Source organism: Epargyreus clarus, unplaced genomic scaffold, assembly GCF_041222505.1.
Source record: "Epargyreus clarus isolate Ecla_fem2 unplaced genomic scaffold, WU_Ecla_fem_2.2 ptg000019l, whole genome shotgun sequence".
In the NCBI taxonomy this organism is placed as follows: domain Eukaryota; kingdom Metazoa; phylum Arthropoda; class Insecta; order Lepidoptera; family Hesperiidae; genus Epargyreus; species Epargyreus clarus.
In genome coordinates, this window is record NW_027332227.1 from 5794745 (window position 1) to 5821470 (window position 26726).

A 26726-nucleotide genomic window follows, 5' to 3' on the forward strand; every position below is an offset into this window, starting at 1 on the left:
AACTGCTAGTCCGCTCTGAATATAGAAATGAATCGTGTCGCCATAGCAAATTGTATGACTACACCTACTCGCAACAACTTCAGAGCGAAGTAGCAGTTAGGCGCGGACTATACCAGATATACTACATACTCATTATCTGTATGCTAGTTTTGTATTATAAAAGGTGTAATGTGTCACTTTACAACTTGAGCTACAATACTCATTGCGGCAAGCCGTTGTATTCTCTCGTAGGTCCTTTTGAGTATTACATCACAAGTCAGTATAGCTTGCACAATTATTGTGCAGTTGGAATGTATGTTACGTACCTCTACTACAATGTTACGTTTGTTTTTGGGATAAATTGTACTTATTCTCGTTCTCTCGCTTTCTCGCTCTTTGGACTTAATTAGGCTAGGAATAGGAAACTCGCTTAAATTGAAAGTGGTAGAACTCTTTGTTTGACTCCGGCGGCACCACCGCCATATATGTTTCTGCCTAATAATAGCCGTGTTAGGGTACTGTGTTTTGGTTTGGTAAAAAAAACATTCTATCCGAGGCGTCCCAACTCTTCAGGGGTCGTAACACATCTGTGACTACCATATGGGACTTTAATCTTATCGAGGGTTGATTATAGTTGTCTTTGGGCAGCAGTAGCCACTTAACATCAGGTGGACTACATACTCGTCTACTACTTCTAGACCTTGACCTTGACCTTGAGGATAAGTAACAATATTGATAGTACTATTGATACTATCGATATCACCGATATAATCGATACTATTAATATCACAAGTTAACTAATACTATTGATGAGAAGCAATAATATCGATAAAATAGATAGTATTACTTGATAATACTATCGATAGTATCAATTTTTTAAATGTAATACTGTCAATATCATCGATACTCTCGATAGTATCGTTGTATTTAATCGAAAATAGTATAAATAATATCGATAGTATGGAAAAGTATTGATAGTATTACATTATCGATACTTTAAAATCAACTGATCCCTAATTTAAGCTTTTGTATTAAGTAGCATTAGTACTACTAAATTTTTGATTAAATTCAGATACTCTTTATAATTAATACGTTTTCTATACTAATATTTTTATGAGATACTTCCTTGCTATGTACTTGATTATAGAAAGGCAATACTATCGCAGTTGCTTCAACTATCGATAGTATATATCGGTATTCGATACTATCGTTACTATTTTTATATAACTAATCGATAGTGTCAATATTATCGATACTATCGATAGTCTATAGATATTTTAGCAATAGTCGACTATCGATAGGCAACTGTAACTACTTCTATAGTATAAAAAAACTCAACAAGTGTCAAGTGGAAAATCAATCAGCGACACCACACAATAAACTAGAGCTTATACGAGTATTATCGAATAACGAACAATCATCGTAAATTTCGCATTAATACCGGTAAAAAAAGTTATCATTATTTTTATGTATGTTTGAGCAAGTGAGATTGGAAAGGTTTCCCTTGAAAGTAAATAAAACAACAGATAAATGTTGCTTTCATATAATAAGGATTTTACATATAATAATAATATACTTTTAATATTTGCATACAATTATTATAACCTTAATGTTTCTTAATACAATTTAATAAGCCCAATTTATTGGAATTATATTGGATACATTTAAATTGAAAGATTTATAACATTTTTTGATATTTCTTATAACTTCTTAGACATATTGATAGCAACTGTCTTCACTTCTAAGTAAGCTTCTACGCCATTTATGCCGCTGAAATGAAATAAAAAAACATTTAGTATATTTATTTTATCATCAGCAACCAATTAATCTCCTATCGATTGACAAAAGTCTTATTTTAGAGGGAGGAATTAGTTATTATCTGCTTTAACGGTGAAGGAAAACATCTTGAGGAAATCTTCATGCCTGAGAGATATTTAAAAAGTTCTTAAAGGCATGTGAAGTCGAGGTTGACTATGGTCTAATCTTTCTCATTCTAAAACACTCGTCTCCAGCAGTGGGACGTTAATGGGTTGAATGCATATTGTTTTCTCAAGGTGTTTTGCTTTATTGTTGATTATTTTCTAATACACACACACATAACATTACGCGATGTCTTGTTTTTTATGTATCCACCTGGGATTTGAACCCAGGACCTGCAATAAGCGGCCGAAAAGTACACTAGAATTTTCTCGTTTTTATTTGAATCGCTTTATACGTACTTTTCCCTTCCGATTCCCGATTCCTTGAAGCCTCCAAAGGGAGCTTGTGGTCCAAACTCCATATAGGTGTTTACCCTAGAAAATAATGTCGATTAGTTAAAATAGAAATGTTTATAAAGATTTTTGAAAACATTATTTATATCTATTCAGAAAAGTCTTTTGTTTGATGTCCACATAGATAAGTATAGATCTCTCACCGCCTTGTAATTGAAGGAAGCCATTAAATGTCTTAAACGGCTGACATTTCTGTCAGCCATTTAATGGCTGTCATGGTGTAATTTACGCGGAACAATGCCGAAATGCACAGCTAAGTATTCTATACCTACATATACGATAATCCGCCGATAAAGTTTAAATACATTTACTACTTACCAAACAGTGCCAGCCTCCACATGTTTGCTAAACTGCAAAACGTTTTCGACGTTATTAGTGAAAATGCCAGCTGCCAGCCCGTAGTTAGTGTTATTGGCGCGATCGATCACTTCTTCAAGCGTGTCAAACTTCAGAATACTCTGCACAGGGCCGAAGATCTACAACATATGCCCGAAAACGTTTAGTGTTATTGCCGATCATAAAGGCCGAACATACTGAAGCGCTACATTATCCAGTGATACGCGACGCTTGTTGATTCAGATCTAATCTATATATTTTCTATGACCAAAAGCGCATTAAGAACTACGAACGGAATTCGAACCCCGCAATTTGCCTGAGAAGCCGTATTTTAAACCAGTAAGTGACTTTGTATCACTAGGCCACAGACTCTTTTTAAATGAAATAGCGACAGAAATGATTTTTAGATTTAATTTTAACTTTTGATTAGAAATTCATTATTAACCTTTATAGCCATCCCTTCCGGCGGGGGTGGGTCGCTAGGTGGATACATATTTTTTAACGCTTTAGATTCCACGCCTTGATTTAGAAAAGGTAATTAATTTCCAATTACTGAACAAATTGATTGTGGATTTCCTCGTAAGTTATACGAAAGCTAGCAAATGATAGTTTAATGAACATCGGCTGAGGAGAATTAGTTTGCTTGTTAGGGTGTACTTTGTACATATCAAACTTTAATACTTTGATTGGTACCTACATGGATCCACCATTGCTATGAATGGAAAGTGAAATGTTATTTCATGAAATAGAAGTATATTATTTACACAAAATACACTTATCTATCCAAATTTTGGTAATCAAACGCTTTATTATTAGCAATGATATGTTTTCTATAAAGAGCAAAAGTTTAATAAAATCTATCTTTATAAAGTCTATCTCATTGTTAATGGTATTTGCCGCCCATCTATGTATCTATAATCAACTGCATATAGAATACGGGTTATACAGGGTGAATTTTTCAAACGGGTCTTCAAGGCCAAATCCGAAACTATAAGGACTAGCGAAAAATGCTGAAAGGAGATACGAGGCCGATTTTGATAAAAAATAAAACTGCATCATTACTTTTTTAACCGACTTCAAAAAGGAGGTGGTTAACAATTCGGCCGGTATCTTTTTTAACCGACCGAACCTCATATTAGACACGCGGTTTACATCGTTATCCAACGAAATATATAGAGCACCGACTTCAGAAATATGTACTAAATCAACATTTATTTGAATTATTTTTTACTTTGTAGTGACATAGAAGTCGGTTGTATTTTTTTTTTAATTATTTTTCCCTGGCCGGAAATCGAACGAGTGCATTTTGAAAAAAAAACCTCTATATAATTCCACTATCTGATAGTGTTGCTTATAAGGATCAAATTCTTGCCCTATTTGAAAAATTCACCCTGTATGTCCTTCCAGTCCGAACCAAACAAATCCACCAGTTCTACCACCATTAACAATCTAAATGTATAATAATTTATACTGAAACATCAAAATAAATTATTTGAATTAGAATATTACCTCCTCTTTGGCAATGGTCATGTCATCTGTGACGTCAGCAAACACAGTGGGCTCAATATAACAGCCGGTGTTGCCGACTCTCTTTCCTCCGGCCAATAATTTAGCACCTTCCTTCTTACCTTTTTCAATGTACCCCAAAATCTTCGTCATCATTTCGGTATCAACCTATAAAACCGAATAAACATTTGATAAACTTAAAAAATCTGTGATTATATTTGTTCTATAGATAATAATAGGTATAAGTAGATAAAAATAATTTATTTATCATTCAAACGTGACTCTCACTTTCTTATCCAAATAAGGTGATGTTTAGATACCTAAACTAATAACTAGTAAATAAATTATTATCTATTTATACTTATATGTAGAAATAATTAAATATACAGTTATTCTAGTACTATTAGATATTTCCCAGATTGTCCCTGTAGTCCCGAGACCACAATAGGGCTACGGTATTCCCTGCCTGTCATAAAAGGCGACTAAAAGGGGGCTTCCGGGGCTTTAGTGCGGTAAAAGTCCCACATAGCCCACCGTCGCTCCCACGGCCTCGGGTGCCTTTTGAAGGTTTCCCCCTCGTCAACAAACAAAAAAAGGTATTTCTCAGATACTAGCCTGTGGTCCATGTTGTGTGGTAGGTTCACATGGATTCCCAATTTTTATAGTTTTAGCATACTCCACTGCTTTCTTTACGAATTCGTCGTAAATCTTGGAATGGACGAATAAACGTGACGCAGCTATGCATATCTGGCCTTGGTGGGAAAAAATGGCTTGCGCTGCATACGGTACTGCTTTGTTTACTAAAAAAAATATATACATAAATCTACACTCAAATCGAGAGGTATTGAGCAGCTTTAACATTTTATATTATGTTATAAGTTTCAAGTGTTTTTTTTTACAGTAATTGAGTCATTAACGTTATTAATAGCGTTAGCGTTAGACTCGCAATAATAATTAACGTAATTTTCATTCCATGCGAAAAAATACACGGCTTATTTAATTCTAAGATTAAATACGAATAGCATGGATTTAAATTAATAATACAATATTCATTGTATGAACTTATGTCATAAAATAATTGTGTGTGTTAGTTTTGTGTAATAAAACTTATTAAATTCATACGGTCAGCATCATCCATGATAACCAATGGACTCTTTCCACCGAGTTCCAACGTAACTCTCTTCAAGTTGCTTGCTCCAGCTGCCTGTTGTATAAGTTTGCCGACCTGTCAATTAAATAAATACATTAAAAATATTCCATATTACTAGAAATTTAAAAAAGTTGGTATATTTATAAGATATGATATTTGAAAATGATATGATATTTTAACTACGGGGTAGTTAAATATCATATCATTTTTGCCTTCCAAATATCGCCATTTCATATTTTTCTTCATAATAGTTGACAAATTTCGATCTTTAATAGATAGATTGAGTATTAATACTGGACGTAAAAAATATTCTTTCTAAACTAAATATAAAACTCCTCCTGTGTTTTTAAGATGTAAATAGATGTGGAAACAGTACTCCCTTGTCGTTCGTTTCCTTGTTCATTGTGGAACCACAAAAAGTTCCAACCTCTTTTAAATATTATGACGGATTACCTCAACAGAACCAGTGAAGGATATTTTCGCGACGTCAGGGTGGTGAGTGAGAGAAGAGCCTGCGCCGGGACCGAACCCGGGCACCACGTTGACGACGCCGGGGGGTACGCCCGCCTCCGCCAGTAGCGCTGCCAACGCCAGTGCAGTCAGCGGCGTCTGCTCCGCCGGCTTCACCACAACCGTACATCCTGGACATTGATTTCGTATTGTACAAGATCCCTTTTGACATATCAGAGTAGCAAACGAACATGTAGTCCACCAGATGATCCTTTGTTCCATTCCCATGAACACTTTTTATATAATAAGAGTAGCAGACGAGCATGCAGTCCACTTGATGGTAAGTGTCTACTGCCGCCCATGGACATATGTAATCAACCCCAGATAGGATTAGATATTTCTACTCGAGGTCGGTCACAGAAGCACCGCTAGCCGTGAGGACTAAGCTGGAAAGCCTCGGAAAAGTATATCTCTCTTACCGCACCCTGCAAACTAGAACACAGCAGCGTTTAACACTACTGTTATGAGGTAAAAATAGGAAATATATCGACAAACTCAAATAAGATTAGAACCATACCTGAATTCGGCTACAGATTCATAATTGCACTAGAGGAGTAAGTTGGAACGACTCGGATATATGTCTCCCTTACCACATTCTTCAAGCCGGTGCACATCAGCATCTGAACTCTGCTGTTATTAGGTAGAAATAAGTAGAAGCGGTGGTGCCTCCGTAGTCGAACTACAAAGGGTTCTACCACTTTCAGATTATACCTCATACTTTATAGAAATGTTTGTGATAGCATTTAGTTTTACCTGCAGCTAAAGCGGCGCACACTTTCCATGTGAACATTACAATGGGTCCATTCCATGGTAGAATAAGTCCACAAACACCTATTGGCTGTTTAAGAGTGTAGGTAAATAGATCGCCACCTGCAATATAGTACACATCATAATCATCATCATCATCATTATTATCATCATCAGCAACTCATTACTGTCATCAACTGGGCACGGGTCTTCTCTCAGCTTGAGAAGGATTAGGTCATAGTCCATAGGTCGCGCATGCGCATGGTATCACATACACATTCACATACCTTTGAAAATTTTTTTGCATGCAGGTTTCCTCACGATGTTTTCCTTCGCCGTTTAAGCATGTGATAATTAATTTCGTATACGCTTCTAAAGTTAAACTTTGAAAAATCAGAGGTGCTTGGTATATGAACCTCGGACCCCTCTGTCAAAAGGAATTTCCTACCCACTAGGCAATCACTGCTTTTACGTACATAGTGTAAGATAGTACACAAGTACTTATTCAATGTAAGTTACAAGAGCACTCTCATTATTTATATCTTATCCTTTATATCTTTCTTTCTATATTATAAGTAGCTTATTTACGTTACGTCGATTAAGTGGATTATATTACTATACAGTTTATATAATAATTATGTTTGTGGAATGATTTGAAAACACCTTGATAACATTATTGGCCCCGTTCATACCTACAGACATTGACCGTGCTGTGACAGATAAGATAATATCTTTTTTCTTTGCAATATTTCGACAGGCACGGTCCTTATCTGCGCTGCCGTGTTATGGAAGATATAAATACGTTCAAACAGTGCATAGAACGATATCACGTTTTCATTATGCCACGGATCATGTCAGACAAATACAATGTCTCGGTATATATAATAGTTTATAAAACTAAACACCACGCTTTTATTATTAATGGAACTAAAAACTAATAATTGTTGCAATCAAGTACATTTGCCATGAACTTTCTCTAAGGCGCTCGAACACCGCCTCTAAAATTGATAAAAATCACAGGTTACGTGACATACATACATAGGTCAAGCTAATAAAAGCATAGTTATAAGTCAGGTAGCTAGTTTCTATGGAATATCTTAGTAGATATAATGGAGTATCATTAAAATGCATAAGGAGTAGGACGATTAACGTACAGCTATTTATGGTTCATGTAAATAGGACTAAGGGGGCCTACACACGAGCGACTGTCACCGGCCGTCGCCACGAATAGTCGTATGTACCTACATACCTTCTAGAATAATATATTGTAGAATAATAATATTGACACCGTTCAAGGATCGTAAGAACACAATCGCATTAACATTTTGTAAATAATCTCCATTTGCGCAAATATTTATTGCATATGCATAAGAAAAAATTACGAACGGTCAATGTTAAAGGAAAACATTAAAGGAAATCCGTAGATTTCCTTCCAAGCGCGTACGCTTGAGAGTTCTTTAAAAAAGTTCTCACAGGTGTTCAAAATGTACCAATCCACACATGGTCAGGTTCAAAATGTACCAAGCCACACGGTGATGAACTAGACTAAGCTAAAACTGTCACTCCGAATTGAGACCTGTGCCCAGTAGTGGGACAGTAATGGGCTGAAGGCGAAATACAAATAGACTTGACTAGTATTGACTAGCTAAAATAATATTATTAGTAACGTCACAATTTTCATTAACAGATCGATTTTTTACTTTTATTTCAAATGTGTTAAAGACATTTTCACAAAATACTTAAAAATAAAGTACGCAACTACTTAAGTAAGCCAGTATCCTAAATACTGTTACAATCTTTTGTCTTACGTGCTGGTATAGTATCGCCTTGAATTTTGTCAGCTAAACTAGCAATGTATCGTATATGGTCCACGTTCATTGCAATGAAGTGCCGGGCGAAGTTGAGGACCATGCCATTGTTGTACGACTCCAACTGAGCGAGATACTCTGCGTCGCGGAGAAGGAGATCCCCGAACTTATTGATGACTTTGCAACGCTCAGCTGCGTCCATTAACCGCCATTCCGAATTCCGGTGAAATGCACGCTTGGCGGCCGCTACCGCCAAATCTATATCCGCCTATACAAAATACAAAATGAATGTAGTTTGGTGTGGTACAGAAAACATACTTTACAACTTTGTCCTCATAGGTAACATTTTATAGTACTTTAGGGGGTCTGACTTTATCCTCATAGGTAACATTTTATAGATAGGAATTTTTGGGGACCCCTTGTGGATTTGACTCCGGCGGCACCACCGCCACATTTTTTTCTACCTAATAACAGCAGTGTTAGGCGCTGCTGTGTTCCGGTTTGAAGGGTGTGGTAAGGGAGACAGACTTTTCCGAGTCGTTCCAGCTTAGTCCTCAGGGGTAGCGGCGCATGTGTGGCCGACCTCAGGTAGGAATATCTAATCCTATCTGGGGTTGATTACAGATGTCCATGGGTGGCAGTAGCCACTTACCACCAGTGGACTGCACGCTCGTCTGCTACTCCTATAAAAGTTGATTACGGATTTCCGGCAATAGCCACTTACTATCAGGATCAGGAGGACTGTATGCCTTTATCTTTTAGTGTAAAGAAAATCTATTTCTATAATCCATTGTGAATTTTTTTCCAGGATTAAATTAATTACGAACGAGAATTGGTCGCTACGCCATAGCTTCCAATTATTGGAAAAATAAATAATAATATACATAATCATAAACTTATGCCTTAATCAAGAAAATTGCGCGAATTTAATTTTAGATGTGCCATTATTTTTTACTACGATAAAAAATACGCGCCTTCGAACGTAAAGAATAGGCTAATAATAATATAATAAGATGTAAAATATTATATGATCAATAAAATAAAAAAAATATGCCAATTTCATTAAACAATTTTTTTGGGGCTAAACGACATGCTTATTTGTAATTTTATTAATGACTATAAAAAAGAACACAAATAATTTCAACATTGCAGTTTATATTAGGTAAAGTCGCTAAATCACTTCGATCTTTTTGAAAATAAAGTACCTTCGCTAGCTGTCAATTTTATTTAAGCCTTGAGGATATTTCGCAATTTATTATGACTCATCATCGTCATCATCAACCCATTATTGTCCCACTGCTGGGCACGGGTCTCCTCTCAGAATGAGAAGGATTAGGCCATAGTCCACCGCGCTGGCCAAGTACGTATTGGTGAACTACACATACCTTTGATATTTTTTTTTTATAAATCTCTTAGGTATGCAGGTTTCCTCACGATGTTTTCCTTCACCGTTTAAGCAAGTGATAATTAATTTCTAATACGCACATAATGTTGAAAAATTAGAGGTGCGTGCCTGGGGTTTGAACCTTGGGCCCCTCGATCGAGAGGCCGAGTTTCTTAACCATTAGGCTATCACTGCTTATTATAATAAATTCCATTTAATTAAGATTTAATTAAGTTTACTTGCTCGTTTTTAAATGTAAAAAAAGCAGTAACTATAATATTTTTACAAAACATTTTTTGTACCTACAGTGAAACATTTATTACGTAGTTAACCGTTACTATCATTGCCTTTTTATAGGGACTTGTTTTATATGAAGTACCGTCCGGCCCTTATCGCGTGACTGGTAAGGCCGCGGACTAAAGATTAGCCAACGGATTTGGGAAATATTCCCAGATTTATTACTCTATATTTTACCACATTATTAAGTGCAACAGGTACATGATACATCATATCATTTTAAAAATAGTTTTTTAACAACAGATAATACACAATTAATTTCAGATCTTATCTGTCACCTTGTCTAAAATTTCGATACCGATTTCGATACCTCCCTATAATTTAAAAGACATTTCAGTAGACTTATCTAAAAAGCATTATTGGCAAGTAATACAAGTTTCATGACAATTCGGTCAACGAAAATATATCATCATAAATCAAAATAATATTGGTTATTTTATCACCCCTTTAAATTCGCACCATCGGACCATATATATACGAAAGCAATAAAATAAAAAAATAAAAAAAAAAAAATACCGCAATAAAATACCCTTTCCAATGAAAGAAATTGCAAAATTGTAATTGATCTAAAAACACTCCAATTATTTGATATGAACACACTGAAGTATAAGAATGATAAGAAATCATGTTTTTCTGGTTTCTGAGAAAATTGCTGAATGTTTTCCAATTTCCACTAATTCGGACCTCTTGTAAATCCGCATACGCATTTAAATTTAACGTTTCGGCATCGCGAAATAATCGCTAGATCTAAATAAGTCGGTTAAAACGTTTCGATAATATAAAATATGTTTGTAAATATTACCTTATCTCCTTCAGCGACTTTGGCAATGACAGAGCCGTCATGAGGGTTATATGTGTCGAAGGTCTTCCCGCTTCTCGCGTCTACCCAATTATTGTCAATGAATATCTAAAGGACAAAAGTTCCATCAACATCTTTTTGACACAGTTTAAGTTATTGAATTACTGATAAAACTCAAATAGAAAGAAATAAATAGACTTTACCTTAGTATATTTCACTTTCGGTGCACTCATTTTTATAATTGATATATTTTAATAAAATATTATATATTAATATATACAAGCACTGTATCTATGTATACTTTAAGCGTTGAATCGAAGCGAACTCTAGTATTCAAATGAACTAAGATCTAGCGGACGTATCTCTAAATAAGCCTAACCTATTACAGACACCTCAACCAAATAATAAGAAATGTTATATGATAACAAATATAATAATATCACAATTGGACTACACTAGCAGTATACGAGTGTACCTTACGCAGACTCTCGAGCTACAGAGGCAATACTATATTTGGCGAATAAGCACTTGTTTTACAAGTCATGATGAAACCGTTTATTTTAATTCAACGGCAAAAACACACGTACATGCGAGAAGTTGTGTGTCGCCAACATAGATTAGTAAAGATTACTCATTCCTAACAAAAAAATGTAACCAGTTTTGACAATTTAAATTCATCTAACTTCGTGTTTAAAATTTTTTTAAAAAATATAGTTTTTAACAAAAAATCCTTTATACTGTTGTTGCTGTCCGCCTCTGGAATTCCCTTCCTAAGTCTATCCATCTATCCAGTTCTTTGTATATTTTTAAGAACCAAGTCAAGGCTCATTACTTGCAGCTTTGACTTGGTTTCCTTCTTACTTTTATCCTTTCTTCCTCATAACATATTTCCTTCTTATGTTTCCCTTCTTACCTATGTTACGCCATTGACACAGGACCTTTCTGATATGTATTTATGTACATACTTTCTTATTTCTATTTATTATATACTATATGTGTACACCCTACCTTCTTACGATCTCATATTTCTTTAACTCCATCCCAAAGGTTGTCTGGAAGAAATCGCTTCTAAGCGATAAGGCTCTCATTTATTGTGTTATATGTATCTTATATGGTGTACAAATAAAGAGTATTTGTTGTTGTTGTTGTTGTTTTTAGATTATTTATGAATGAAACTATATTTCTCCGCACTTTTTCTTCGATTTCGTGTTTTTGTACAGCTGCACATGTCGGCATTGTTCCGCGTAAGTAAGTCTTTAGTCAACATTACAAGCTTTTATTTCACTTGTTTGGTTTGTTCGTATGTATGTGAGGGTCAAGTCTTGCAAATTAAATTTGTTCCCCTTCCCGATATCCGATTGAGCTATACCTTGAACCAATTCACAACATTTTATTATTCCCGCGCAACATGCAACTCAAACAACAAGCGCGTTCTTTTTGTTTTTTATGCTAACTCATACAATCGTACCGGCCTTTAACTATATAAATAGACCAGGATCGATAATTTTTGAAACCAAAAAAAATTACAATAGAATGAAACCCATTGGAAAAGGAGGGGAATATGATCAAAATGAAAGGAAAAATAAATTACGGTCGATCCGAGTTCGGGAAGTGGGAGGGGGTGAGTTTTTAAGGGTAAAAAATGGTTTATCTTGATTTCCGGCTAAACTACACGTCCTATGCGAAAAAGTTAAATGGCAAAGTTGTAGGTAATAAAAAGATCTACAACTTTTGTATTTGCAATTTTTTCACATAACCTCAAAATTTGGATGAAAAATTCAAAAAACCAAGTTTTTGGTTTTTTATTTATATCTTATTCAAAAATTATTTTTTTTTACGAAATTTGGTGAAAACTTACCTTATTATGTCCCAAATACACTGTAATTTATTTGATTAAAAATATTTATTTTTTCGCCTTATTTTCACTTAGTATCAAAAAAGCACCCTAATTTTCAATCGAAAATTCTGACGTCAAAATATCAGCTATTTTCAAAAAGTTTGGGGGCTTTTTGTTCGTTGAACTATCTACTTTCTGATGGTGTAAAAAAAAATATACATTACTATAGGAAATGTTCTCAGAAAATGCAAAAAATTGAAAAAAACCCAATTGTATTTATTGTCGATTCTCTTCTTTATTTTTTTTTGTTTCATACACTTGCTTGTCATCTGACTTATTGCAGATTATACAAACAGATCCATCCATACTGATAATCTGAAAAGACAAAATTAAATTAATAATGCCTTCAAAGTTTTATCATGAGTATAACTAAATTTGTTTGTATAAAATAAACGAAATTACTATTTTTTATTCTTGTACTAAAATATCATTCAATTTTAATTTTTTAGGTTATGTTATGTTAAACATACTATTTATGAAAGAAAATATTACTATTTTTATTTTAAAGTTGATTAATATAGATTAAAATACAGATTGTATTTACCTTGCTATGTAGATTCCAAACGATTTTTTGAATAAAGTAAATTTCTCACAATTCACTTAGAGTAACTGAGCCTGCACGTGTATTTTTAAAAACGATGTTGTACACTGCTCTGTATCTCGAATACTGGCTAACGGTTTTTACAGCTGCTACGAAATAGCAGGTATGTAGTAAGGCCCAGACCCTCCTAGGTCCGTCCCCACTTCTCTATGAAATAACTTACAATGGGCTAAAATTTACCGAAGGTCACTCAGGTATATAAATTATCTTAAAACAGCAGTAAATAGACATCTACGAATATTATTTAAATAAGATTCTACAACTTTTTCAAAATATTGTAGATGTCTTATTAAATATTAACTTTATTAACTTATTTGTTTGTTAATTATTGAAGTATATTTTAATTTGCAACTTTTTCATTTATCAATAAAACATGAAATCGTACGTTTTTTGAGTAATTAAAGTGTAAATTTTAATAAATACCTCAAAATTGTACATAATGATATAAAAAAAATTTCGAATTTGGGTTTTTTTCAATTTTTTGCATTTTCTGAGAACATTTCCTATAGTAATGTATATTTTTTTACACCATCAGAAAGTAGATATTTCAACGAACAAAAAGCCCTCAAACTTTTTGAAAATAGCTGATATTTTGACGTCAGAATTTTCGATTGAAAATTAGGATGCTTTTTTGATATTAAGTGAAAATAAGGCGAAAAAATAAATATTTTTAATCAAATAAATTACAGTGTATTTGGGACATAATAAGGTAAGTTTTCACCAAAATTCGTATAAAAAAAATTTTTTTTGAAAAAGATATAAATAAAAAACCAAAAACTTGGTTTTTTGAATTTTTCACCCAAATTTTGAGGTTATGTGAAAAAATTGCAAATACAAAAGTTGTAGATCTTTTTATTACCTACAACTTTGCCATTGAACTTTTTCGCATAGGACGTGTAGATTAGCCGGAAATCAAGATAACCATTTTTTACCCTTAAAAACTCACCCCCTACCACTTCCCGAACTCGGATCGACCGTAATTTATTTTTCCTTTCATTTTGATCATATTCCCCTCCTTTTCCAATGGGTTTCATTCTATTGTAATTTTTTTTCATTTTTTACCATTTTTAAAGGCTTCGGCACTGGTCTAAAACGGGCACTTATTGTTATAAAAATAACACATCACTGAAATAACACAAAATCATCAATTAAAATAATACCAAAATTTCGTTGAAATACGTTGAATATATTCCTAATAGTATGAAATGAAAGAGTTTTCCGTCAATATTTCTAACATGAAGAACAATATGACGGTATTAAAAAGCTTGTTTTTTAGAACCTTTTTAAAGTGTATCATAATATATTTTTATAATCTATCATTGAACTGTTAATTTCTACGTTTATTTGTATTATACTGAAAATAAATTTGAATAAATACCTTAATTGCAGAAGTATGTATGTAATATATAAATAAAATTATTTGCAACCATATTCTTAGTAATATCTGTATATCTATAAATTACCTACGTCTAATTAATTTAAGATCTTATCACCTTTCTAAGCTATCAGTTAGTTTGACTTATACAACTTAATTTGTAATTGATAGTGTTGACATTTCCTTGTAAAAGATCAAGCCAAAAAATAAGCGTACTTAACGAAAAAAATATAAACGACATTAAGTCTTTATTTTTTATTTATTTTAATGCTTTGTGCGCTTGTAAGTTGCGATAGCATTACACATCGTTCTATTTGTGTCATCGTGACTTGTAAAATCACGTCTTCCTGTTATTTACGTATACAATTGTTATTAATTATAAGTGTGGTTGTATCTAAGTGCGGAGTTCGTCCTAAGTAGGGATGTCGATGTCCTAGGTAAGTATCGATTGTCCCTGTAGTTCCGGGACTAGAATAGGGCTACGGTATCCCCTGCCTGTCGTAAGAGGCGGCTAAAAGGGGGCTTCCGGGGTTGCCGGCGGCAAGAGTGGGAGCTCGAACCGTCCGGAGAGCAACCCCGGGAAGAACGGCGGCATGTGTGGTCGCATGCCGTCGTAAACACCAGGTGTGCGGGAGGAGCGTAAAGTGCTTCCCCCAGGGCAGAGCCCGATCAGGGCATCGCGCTCGGAGGACTCCGGTTGTGTTCCATCGGAGATCCCGGAGTTCTCCACCAAGCGCTAAGGACGGCCACCGGGGGGGTTTTAGTGCGGTAAAAATCCCACATAACCCGGCGTCGCTCCCACTTCGTCGGGTACCTTTTGAAGGGTTCCCCCTCGAAAACAAAAAAAAAAAAGGTAAGTATCGATGTTTGGACTAAAATATCGATCTATTTAACGCTAAGAAGCAATGAATCGATCTAGCGAATCGTTAACCATCGATTCGATCCAGCCTTCACCAAACTGTCATTTGATTTTTCTTTTGCTTGTTAGTTTCGCGTTAATAATTTGTTTTTATCAACCTTTTTGGGCATCAAAATTATATATTTATGGAGGGTAGCAGTAAAATAAATAGAAGATTGATTTTTAAGTCAATTCTCTAGTCATCGATATGTTTGTTGATCGATTCCTAAGGCTTCGATTTGAATCGACTCAAAATTGATCTTTCTTTGGAGGAATCGCCATCACTAGTCCTAGATGGATAATACTATCGTGACTCATCAACTCTGCAAGCGACTCTGTCGGCGTTGATAGCAATTAATCTTGAATGATACTGCCATGCCATCTAAACATACAATTACTTCTACTGAGTTCAATTTATTCTTATTCCTACATTTTATCTTCCACTTATATTAATGCATTATTGTCGTCCAATTCGTGAACTTTTAAAAACCTTGAACGTGACTGAAACGTGAATCTTTTAAAAACCATCATTGTTCAGGAAAGTTGTATCTCAATATTGCATCAACATTATTTTGTTTCGTACCACCCACCTCCTTAAAATTGTTTTGTTTTGTTCCTGCCGAGTGATGTCAAAGAATGAGTAATTTGTCTATTCCTTGTCTAAGAGGAAACGAGACATTGCAACCAACAGAAATAGTCATATTTTGCTTAAAAAGTAAAATTTCGTGCAAAAAAGAATGAAGAATTTCGTCTGACATCATGCAAAACTGCTTATTGTAATATTATAAAAACAAACTTACTTTAACGAGGTCGTGGTACGAAATTTCAATGTACCTATGATTAAAATTATATTGTTTTAAGAGATGCTAGTAGGCCCCAAGGGTAAGAGTATAAACAACTAAGAGAGGACCATACATGATATGTGTATAGACAGATGAACCGTTTATGTTAAACGTTGATAATAATCTTCAAGGTAAAAGATGTTGGCGAATTTAAAATTACTTGCACGTATGCGTTTATGTACGAGTAGATGGCTGTTCGATTACGTAACATTAATTATTTTTAGAACTCAAGTATATATCATGTAAGAACTGCAGTTGCAAAACACTAGATATTTTGACGACATAATCTGATCCATTAATGACATTGAATTAGTATTGATAATTATTATCACAAAGGTGGTAAAATCCCCTGTAGTTCAACTGGCGCGGCACTACCGCCTATTTCTGCTTAATAACTTAACAGCGTTATGCGTTGTGGTTTGAAGGGAGGAAGGCAGGGAGGAGGTAAGGGACACGTACTTTTCAGAGGTATTTCAATTTAGTCGTCAGAGGTATCGGCGCAACTATTGCCGATCATAAGTATGAATTTAATCTTATCTGGGGTTGATTACAAATCAGTCCATGGGCGACACCAGCCACTTATCATCAGGTGTGCTGCATGCTCGTCTGCTCACTGTATATAATATAATAAATATAGTTCAAAAAACTAAAAAAAAAAGCTTTTATGATCAAATCAACTAAAAAGTAGAAAATAATTTTCAATTTAGGAATCAATTAAGGAACAGTAAATTGTATAATTGTAAAAAAAGCGTGGAGTACTCCACTTATCAATTTTCGAAAAGCACCCCACACTTTTTCCACAATTATACAATTTACTGTTCCTTAATTGATTCCTAGATTGAAAATTATTTTCTACTTTTTAGTTCATTTTATCATAAAAGCGTGTTTTTTAGTTTTTTGAACTATATTTATTTTATTAATTTTTAGTATTTGTTGTTATAGCGACCATCATTATGCATCGTCAGTAAAAAAATCAAGTGTCTATCTATTATGGTTTAAGACAGGGGTTCCCAATCTTTTGTAACCCGCGGCGCAGTTACAAGTTTAATATTCTTTCACGGCGCCCTGTCCTAGCTAACTATTTGAAGAAGACAGTCGAAAGAAATAGGTAACTACAATAATAGTAGTTACCTTAGGTTGATCGAAACAAATTTAAAACACCACAATATGAAATTGTACAATACGTTACTATAAAATAATTTAAACGGAAAACAAGAAGAAAGACTTGAGAAAAAACAAAAATTAAATACGATATTTATTCAGTCAAATCAATGTGAAGGGTGAGCTAAGTGATCTCCGCGCAGTTTTTCAAAGCGGGGAATATCACTTGACACTGCTATTCTCATTTCTTGCTCCACATTGATCCGATATTTGTTCTTTATCATAGCTACATCTGAAAACCCAGCTTCACATAGATATGATGTTGCATACGGAATGAAAATTTTTAATGCTTTGGATGTTAAATTTGGATTTTCATTTTGAATCAATAACCAAAACGCCAATATCTGTGGTGTCCAATAATTAGAAGATCGGCTCACGGCGCCCCTCTTTACTTTCTACGGCGCACCAGGGCGCCGCGGCGCACACTTTGGGAACCCCTGGTTTAAGAGATAAAGCCCTGTGACTCACGAACAGACAGCGGAGGGTTTCGTTTTATCCTTTGAGTACGGAATCCTAAAAATCATTGTAGAAGATGTCATTATAGATATATTTCAGTACATTTGAGTTATAGGGAAATAACATTATTATTTTCCAAAGCTAAAAATCAATCTAGTAACTTTGCCTGAACGCTCCATAAGGCGCTTTCTCTCGCCTCGAAAATCGTTAATCCTGAGGATATTGATAAGGACAATGGTACAAAATTATTAAAATCGTGTATTGTCATCGGTTTTAGATAATTCTTCAAAATTTTGAATTAAACTGAACGTTCAAAGTGGATAGAAATCGGGCTCAAATATTCCGTTACTGTTACGTACATACATACAAACGTACAACCCAAGCTAATAAAAAAGTGTTAAAAATAAAAAAACTCCACTTCTTAAAAATATGTCTACGTTACTTCGACTATATTTTATGTTATTTTTTTTGTGATTATATAATAATTCTCTACTTACCTACATTTAAATTATTCTATAGTATAATGTTCGGAAAAAAATTTATAGAGTCTACTTTAATTAATACTTATTACCATAAATGGTAAATTATTATATTAATGAGTAATATATTGTATAATTTGTGGCTGACAACTTAATAAAGTTTATTCACTATCTGCTTAAATCGGTGTCTGAATATATTAAAAATTAGCAATAAGCCTATAATAAATTCTAGTAGAATCTTACGTAGAAAAAATATAATTACAGTTGTAAAATAGTAGTTGCAGAATAAAAGTAATTATAGAACAAAAAATTAATTAATTAAGCAATTAAGTACCTAAGTAATAAAATTTTTGAAGAAAAAAATATAACTCTATATTTAGTGTTTCATTTATGTTGACTTCAAAGTATTAATAAAAACAAAACAAAAAACTATTACAACTTTTTAATACGCGGTCTTCTTAAGTAAATATAAAAATGAGATACCCAAAGGGAATTTTTAGATCTATTATTAAAATTTATATCTCGCCATTTAAGCAGAGCTCCGAAAAAAGTGTTAGTTGACAATCGTACCTATAACTTTTTCAAAAATCGAAATTATTCCATTGAAATTTAACTTTTGTGTTCCATTTATAAGAGGACGATTTCAATGTAATTATGTGGTGTCCTTAGATTAAGGACTGCGGTTTGTGTGATCGCATTTCGCTGTAATCACCTGGAGATGTGAGAGGACCGTAAATGACTTTTCTCCCCCAGGGCAGAGCCCGATAGGAGCATCGCGTTAAGAGGACTCCGGTTGTGTTCCGTTGGAGGTCCCGGAATTTTCCACCAAACGCCGAGGACGGCCACCGGGGGGATAACCCGGCGTCGCTCCCATGTCCTTGGGGTAACTTTTAAAGGTTTCCCCGTCGTCAAAAAATAGCATTAAAAATGTTAAACTTGCGTCAGGACTAGTGAATGCAATCCGGACTCCAGATCGTAAAGTCGGGATCCCGCGGGATTAGAAATATCAATCCCGTGGGACCCCGTGGAAACAAAAGCCTTCATCCTTTATTTAAATAAAGTAACGAAATAATTCACTTCTACCGGCACTCCCGGGATGCAACCCGTTGATTTTCTTTTTATTCTCTAGTTTGCCGTCATATTTCCCGAGGTCGCGGGCAGAGCAGTAGAACAACTAGATAGATAATAGTACAACTAGATAGATAATAGTAGTGCGTGATTATAAAAAATAATGTATTAGCTATTCATACTCGGAACACTGGGGAAACCAATTAATAATAATCTGTTATTAGCATTTTTGTAACAGCTCTTGCATTGTCATTAAAAACTAATTGCTTATAACTATATACTTACACTGTTATTAACTATATTCAAACAATGGTAGTTTTTATATAATATGATTAAATACAAGTAGGTATTGTGTCAACAACACCCACCATCATCATCAACCCATTATTATTGTAGCTGGGCACAAAGATTTCTCCTATATAGGTAATTAGGTATGTACAATTAATTTTAATTCGAATACGAATATAACATCGACAAAAATGACGCTCTTTCTTTACTATGCTTCTTGTCTGGGATTTGAACCTTGGATTTCAAACTTCATAATTAACACTAAGTTATCACTGAGTAGATACCCTTTTATAAACATAATAGTGACATTGTAGTTTGTATTTAAACTTAAGTACCTAATATTCCCAATTAATGGATATCTTATAAATAAGCTCAAAACCTTGTTTTGGAAATTAATACAATATATGTAAGGTGTACTAAACTCAGCTGTATTATTGCAATAAAAAACACTATAATTTCGCAAATCCTACCTGGCAACACCGCCCTGACAGTAGAGCTGGGGGAAACTGCTGTTTTTAAATAACGTATTTATTATCATAATACTATGATAATCTTTTTATATAACATTGTGAGGCTCACAGACCTGTATTTGTTTTGTACTCAATAGATCCCGCATGTGTAGGGACTTAGCCTGTTTCAAGAGTGCACATTGAATTCACATTGGCAAATGTTATTTAGTCCGGAAGTAACATTTATGGACATCGGATGTCAATTGCCATCAAAAAATATGCCGACTCGCGCGATAATAAATTGTACAAATTCCGCAAAAAAATATTGCCGCGATAAAGAATTTCCTTTTATGAGTATTTTTTTTTTTTATGTATGATTTATTTCATAATCATTTATTAATTAAAAAATTTGTTGTCGTTTCACAAGGACAATTAGTAACTGAGTGTGTTTTCATAACTTATAATACATTGCTGATTTTGGTTACAAAGCTTCTATATTAAACACGCAATGAAAAGTAAAACAATCGATATTTCCTCTCGTCGCTAAAATAATATTGTCATTGGGTACTTCAAATTAAGTAACTAGTGTTGTACATGCCAGATTCTTGTTCTCGATTATTTAATCGATTTTTGAAATAGATGAATAATAGTTTTTGCTTAATAAATATTTCGTAACTATTTTTAAAAGCAATAATGTTTCATTAAAATTTATTGTAATGTAAAATTTGTTAAAACGTGTAACGTTTATTGTGTAAAGTAATTTTTAATTACACTGTTGAGAGAATTACTGAGAATTACTCGAAAATCAATCTTCGATCGTTCCTGACGCCGACAACAAGTGTCAGCCGATGGGAAAAAATGGCACGCTTGGTTTTCAATCAAATGACACTGTATCTAAATAGATGACACATACCGTTGTCATTTATTTAGATACAGCGGTCCTAGACAAAATACATGTCGTACATACGTTTAGCCGTTCTTCAAAGTATAAGTATGGTAGCATTATTATAATAATATCATATTAATAAGTTCTAAAGCTATGGAAAAATTAAATTACTATATTTTTAAACTTGCAGTATAATAGATGCAGAATTTTTTACAAAGTCTTAAATATTTATTATAATTTATTTGTTTCAGGTGACTCTGGGTATCCACTGAGGCCATGGTTATTTACACCAATTTTAGATGCAGCTCCTAGCTCTAGAGATAAGATTTACACCCAGCGTCATCTAAAAGCCAGAAATTGTATAGAGTGCTGCTTTGGATTACTCAAGTTACGCTGGAGATATTTACTCAAACACCGAACATTGTATTACCATCCTGTTAAGGCTGGGAAAATAGTACTTGCTTGATCTGTTTTGCATAACATGGCAATAGATGCAAGTTTACCACCTCCTCCACATTACCCAGAAGAAGAAGAGTTACCCTTCACAGATACACAAGAAAGTATTTCCACTGAAGGTAGTCAAAATGAGCTTATTCAAGGCAGAGCTATACGAACCAGTTTAATATTAAGATTACAGTAACTGTTTTTAAAATAATTATTTTAGTTAAATGTTTAGGAATAAAGAGAAATTACCAAAGTATATGATGTTATTTTTATTATTATTTTCTACTATTAACTACTTTTAGTCTTAAAAGTTCTTAAAATATATATTTAGTTTTTTAGAATGTTTTATTTAATGTTTTCGTGCATATATGTATATGTCGGAGAAGGACGGCTCTCATCGACATCATTGATAGAATTTATGGGTTTTGTGGGCGTTGTCATAGGGTAGATGCAGGCACAAATACAGAAATCACAATATTTGTTGTTCTTAACATTTATAACTTCGGATTTAGAAAGTAACTATACTACTACTACTATTACGTTACAAACAAATGATTTGAGCAGCAGGTTCAAGGTAGTGACTACACGCTCCAAAGCACAACAAAATAATGATCCACCTCGATCACGCACATCAGTTCTTATCCATGTTTCCCCACCGCGCGGCCAGATACCTCGACTCCGCTAGAGACCTCTTAAAAGTCTCTACTCTGATTCGACATCTAATACGATAGCAATACAATGACTGTTAATTATAGTTTAAAACAATATTCCCTTCGATTGATCAAGTATCAATAACATTACTAAAATACTAAAGTAACAGTAAGTCTAGCTATATTAAATAACTTCTTTGTTGTATTCGACTCTTCCTCCGACACATATATATTCCTTTACATATCTACCTATTATCAACTCCAGATAAAGGTTGCTCTACATGAAGTTGAATAGATGCATTTCCTTATGCATGCAATTCCTTAGCTGAGTACCTAAGTTCAAAATGATTTATCACATCCTAATACACAGCTATACAAATACAAACACTACTGCAAGGTAGTTGTAACTTACCAAGAGCATGGGCAATTAGTACCGCCTGAAATTTTAAATAAAATGAAACTATATCTTTTGAATAAGTAATAGTGGATTATTTACAATATATATTTATCCCAATTTTCATAACATATAGGAACTTACAACAAAATAATAATCAAAAATCGTAATAACAGTAATATACTATAATGTAATAGAATCATTTAAAATGAGAAATGAACAATATATTACCTAGGTTACACAAAAATGTTACATGTTTAATGTTAATGTCAGTCTTATATTCATATACCTACATCTTTAGTAGAGAGCATCATTTGTAAAAAGTTAATAATTATTTCTTTTTAATTTGAAATAGGATGTTGTATTACAGAGATTGCTGTATCCAGACTTATGGCTAATTGTTAGTCTTAACTTCTGTGAGATAATGAAAACCATCAAAGTTTCTAATCAGTCTTATATCTCGCATTTCGTCCTTTGTTATGAAAACAAAAATAAAATTATACTTTTGTTCAAGAGAATTAAAATTAATTAACATTGGAAATAAAAATAATAAAATTGTACTTTATTTAAAGACAAGAAAAACAATTGTTTCTATAAAAGAGAACAAAATAGTACCTGAATTTAAAATAAGAAATAGATTATAAAGCATATTTTATGAATAAAATGGAAAATTAAATAACACCAAAATACAAGAATTAGTGGAGCAACAAAGAAATGAAAATTGAAAGAATTCATATGATACCTCATTACACATTGCAATTATTTAAACACCATCTGTTCGCTGTGACTGGGATAATGTTTCCAATATGTTAGTACCTATAACAACAATTCTCTCTAAAATTTCATTTCTTTGTTGCTCCACTAATATTCTTTGTGACTCCACCCTTAACCGTTCCAACTCCCTCTCATGCTCCATTTGAACTCTCTTTTCTTCTAACCGTAATCTGCCCTCTTCTATCTGGGCAAAACGGTTAGCAGCGTGTTCAAATAGAGTCTGACGTTGCCTTCTGCGCTGTCCAAATATACGGCGACGACGTGGAGTATATGGAACCCGTGGTGATGAAACTTCTAAAATGAAAAATATTTATGCTATTTAGTATAAAAATTAAATTGCACTATAATACAAAGCATTAACAATTTAAAAAATATATACCTCTTTGCCTTTCAGTGTTAGATGTGGCAGGCACACCCTGACTTGTTGAAGCTACATTCAACAACTCCATATTGCAAGGCTCAGGATTGCGACATAGCTCCAAGACTGGGGTAGTGTTTGCTTGTACGTCTATCACTTCTTCGGCAGGTTGTGGCTGAGTTGAAGACAGCGTGTGATCTGAAGCAGGTTCTGTGGACTTTAGAATGAATGATATAATAAGACAATTGTTGCAGTTATATAAGGATTAATATAATAGGGTGTTGATAATGTTGATAATGTGATGATAACTACAAATCTGCAAAGGTATGTATAATACTAACTTCAAAACCTGCTTTCTGTACTATCTGTCCAGTGACTGATCGTAGACCCATTATTCTTAAAACCCTTTCTTCCAGGGGAGTAAGGGCTTTAATTTTGCTGGGTTCTCCGCCAGTACTGTTTGCATCTCTATTAATCAAAGACGCCTTACTTTTTGTCTTTGTCTTCCAATCAGACCACACCTAAAACAAGTGAAAATATAACAGAAATTTCATATGAATGTTAAAACTAAAAAAACATTATTTTGTTTGTTGGACATATTTATATTCTAGATAAGAATATTAAATATTTACCCTTTTCCATTTGTCTGCCTGTTTTTGAATGCCAGCCCCAGTAGAATTTAATAGTTCGCTGAGCTCATTCCACTGGGCTTCCATTCGCTGCCGCCCTTGAGCTCCAGGGTGCGGTCTAGAAAGATCACCATTTCTAGAAAAATAATAATTTGCATTATTTATTAGCTGTCTAAACAATTTAAAAGTTACCTGCTGCATTTTTTTATTATAATGAATTAGTTCATGAAATGCCCATTAAAAAGGCTATTGGTATTCCATTTATTCAATTTCTACCTTAGTCAGTAAATAATAGAAGCGTTATTGCTTACCAAGAAAAGTAAACATTCCTAAGAAACCACTTAAGAAATAGCTGGGATAAGAGCTGCACTTGAAACAAATCTCAACTTTCGTTCCTAGTTATGTATAAAACAATTATGAATTTTGTACTTACGTTTCCATAAAATCTATCATTATTAAAAATTGTTCACGACTAGCTCGAAGTCGACTTTCCATCTTCTAAAATAATAAGTTGAATAAAAGTTTACAAAGATTAAAACTTCTTCGTTCGCAATTCATAAATATTTTAGTATGTTCTCTTCGGTCAACAACATAACACGTAATTCCAAATAGATAGTTATTTCTACGTCGTAAACAATAAGTACATATACGTGAAATAAAAATCAAATACACATTTTTACCTAAAAATAAACGCTCTAAACACTCGCACAACAATTTGAAATCGTCTAATATTAGCGATGCGCGATTGTTACTAAAAACAATCGAATTATTCGATTGTTATTGTGTTCGATTGTATTCGAATAACTATCGAAATTCTTCGATTGTATTCGAATAACTATCGAACAATCGAAATTGTTCGATTGTTGGTCGATTGTTCGATTGTTCGTCGATTGTTCGATTGTTCGTCGATTGTTCGATAGTTCGATTGTTCGTCGATTGTTCGATAGTTCGATTGTTCGTCGATTGTTCGATTGTTCGATAGTTCGATTGTTCGTCGATTGTTCGATAGTTCGATTGTTGGTCGATTGTTCGATTGTTCGTCGATTGTTGGTCGATTGTTTAGTACACGCAAAACTAGTAACAGCACAGTCAAACGATACGCGAATGTTACGTAAAAAAAGAACTATCGAAGCTATTTGGTTGTTGGTCAATTATTTAGTATACACAAAGCTACTAGCAGCGAAGAGCCCCTAATTTCTGTGTTTAAGAAATCTGAGTCAGTCTTATATATTTGGTGGGGGAAGCGCACGTGCGTCGTGCACCCTTCCGCTGCTTCGTTGCATTCCGTTATTTAATGGTGCGTTCACATCTTGCTTCTCGCACTGCTCACTGCGCCTCGTGGCCACACACTCTCACACCCTACTCGCGTTGTTAACATTATTTTTCTTCAAAGATATAGTATTTCACCGATTTATTTTAATGTAACTATGAGTACATAATTTTTTGTGATAACTTTTATCTATAATATACCCTAAAAAGACATATTTTATATTTTCTGATAATCTTTTTCTATAATATGCGCCATGAAGACGTATATTATATTTTTCAGATGACCTCTTTTTGAAAACGTTGTCATGAAACGAACTTAGGGGATGACTACGACATCTGGATTATCGATGATACTCCATAGTATTTGATACAAAATGATTTATGGTATAATTATTTCTCAACAATATATAGTACAATTGACTAAAATGTAATATAATACTTTACATTTTCCAACCAGTGGCAAGTGACGATAGCTTTGCAACACGACGCACCTGCACATTGTCCTGAGCACACGTATGTGGCCGCGCGGTATAATTTGTATTCGGTTATTCCAAGGTCGATTTTTATTCGTACGTCGATTGTTATTTCAAGGTCGATTTTTATTCGAACGTCGATTGTTATTCGTACGTCGATTGTTATTCGTACGTCGATTGTTATTCGTACGTCGATTTTTATTCGAACGTCGATTGTTATTCGTACGTCGATTGTTATTCGTACGTCGATTGTTATTCGTACGTCGATTGTTATTCGAACGTCGATTGTTATTCGATTGTTTTTTTGTTACTACGAATAAATCGACAATCGATTGTTGATTCCGTCGATTGTCGATTTATTCGATTGTTTTTTTTTTAGAACAATCGCCCATCGCTATCTAATATCAGTCACGCTAACTTCCATAGACAAACTAGAGTTTGCATTTCGACGCTGCGGAATTAGAGATGTGCCAAGTCAGGTCGACTCGAGTCAGTACTCGAGTACTTACATAAACTCGCATACTCGAATACCAAAAGTGATACTCG

General features: G+C 33.9%; 2 protein-coding genes across 3 annotated transcripts in view; both read right to left on the reverse strand.

Moving 5' to 3' along the window:
• Positions 1–25179, reverse strand: part of LOC140750059 (uncharacterized) — a 35733-nt gene extending 10554 nt beyond the window's left edge. Inside the window, exons 1-6 of one of the 2 annotated variants that reach the window (XM_073083379.1) lie at positions 25119–25179; positions 24872–24936; positions 24442–24574; positions 24151–24330; positions 23831–24026; positions 19524–23745 (exon numbers count right to left, since the gene is read on the reverse strand). In XM_073083379.1, the coding sequence (XP_072939480.1) occupies positions 23441–23745; positions 23831–24026; positions 24151–24330; positions 24442–24574; positions 24872–24933 (876 nt within the window). In that variant the 5' untranslated portion in view covers positions 24934–24936; positions 25119–25179 and the 3' untranslated portion in view covers positions 19524–23440. Of the gene's footprint in view, positions 1–19523; positions 23746–23830; positions 24027–24150; positions 24331–24441; positions 24575–24871 lie in introns of those variants that run through there. The other variant, XR_012103152.1, reaches the window with a different exon arrangement.
• On the reverse strand, positions 1507–11299 carry LOC140750187 (aldehyde dehydrogenase, cytosolic 1-like). The gene is made up of 11 exons (XM_073083584.1): positions 10993–11299; positions 10793–10897; positions 8310–8577; positions 6508–6624; positions 5698–5885; positions 5217–5319; positions 4710–4894; positions 4098–4262; positions 2571–2728; positions 2199–2273; positions 1507–1749 (listed from the first exon to the last, which is right to left on the reverse strand). Exons 1-11 carry the CDS (start codon positions 11020–11022, stop codon positions 1680–1682), a joined length of 1464 nt encoding a protein of 487 aa, XP_072939685.1. The 5' UTR covers positions 11023–11299; the 3' UTR covers positions 1507–1679.
• Positions 25180–26726: the final 1547 nt, after the last annotated feature.

Coding starts and splice junctions, on each gene's coding strand:
- LOC140750187 (XM_073083584.1), bottom strand. CDS start 11,022: ATGAGTGCACCGAAAGTGAAATATACTAAG. Junction 8,578..10,792: donor AAGTCGCTGAAGGAGATAAG/GTAATATTTACA, acceptor TATTTTGTATAG/GCGGATATAGATTTGGCGGT. Junction 5,320..5,697: donor CCTTCACTGGTTCTGTTGAG/GTAATCCGTCAT, acceptor TTTAATTGACAG/GTCGGCAAACTTATACAACA.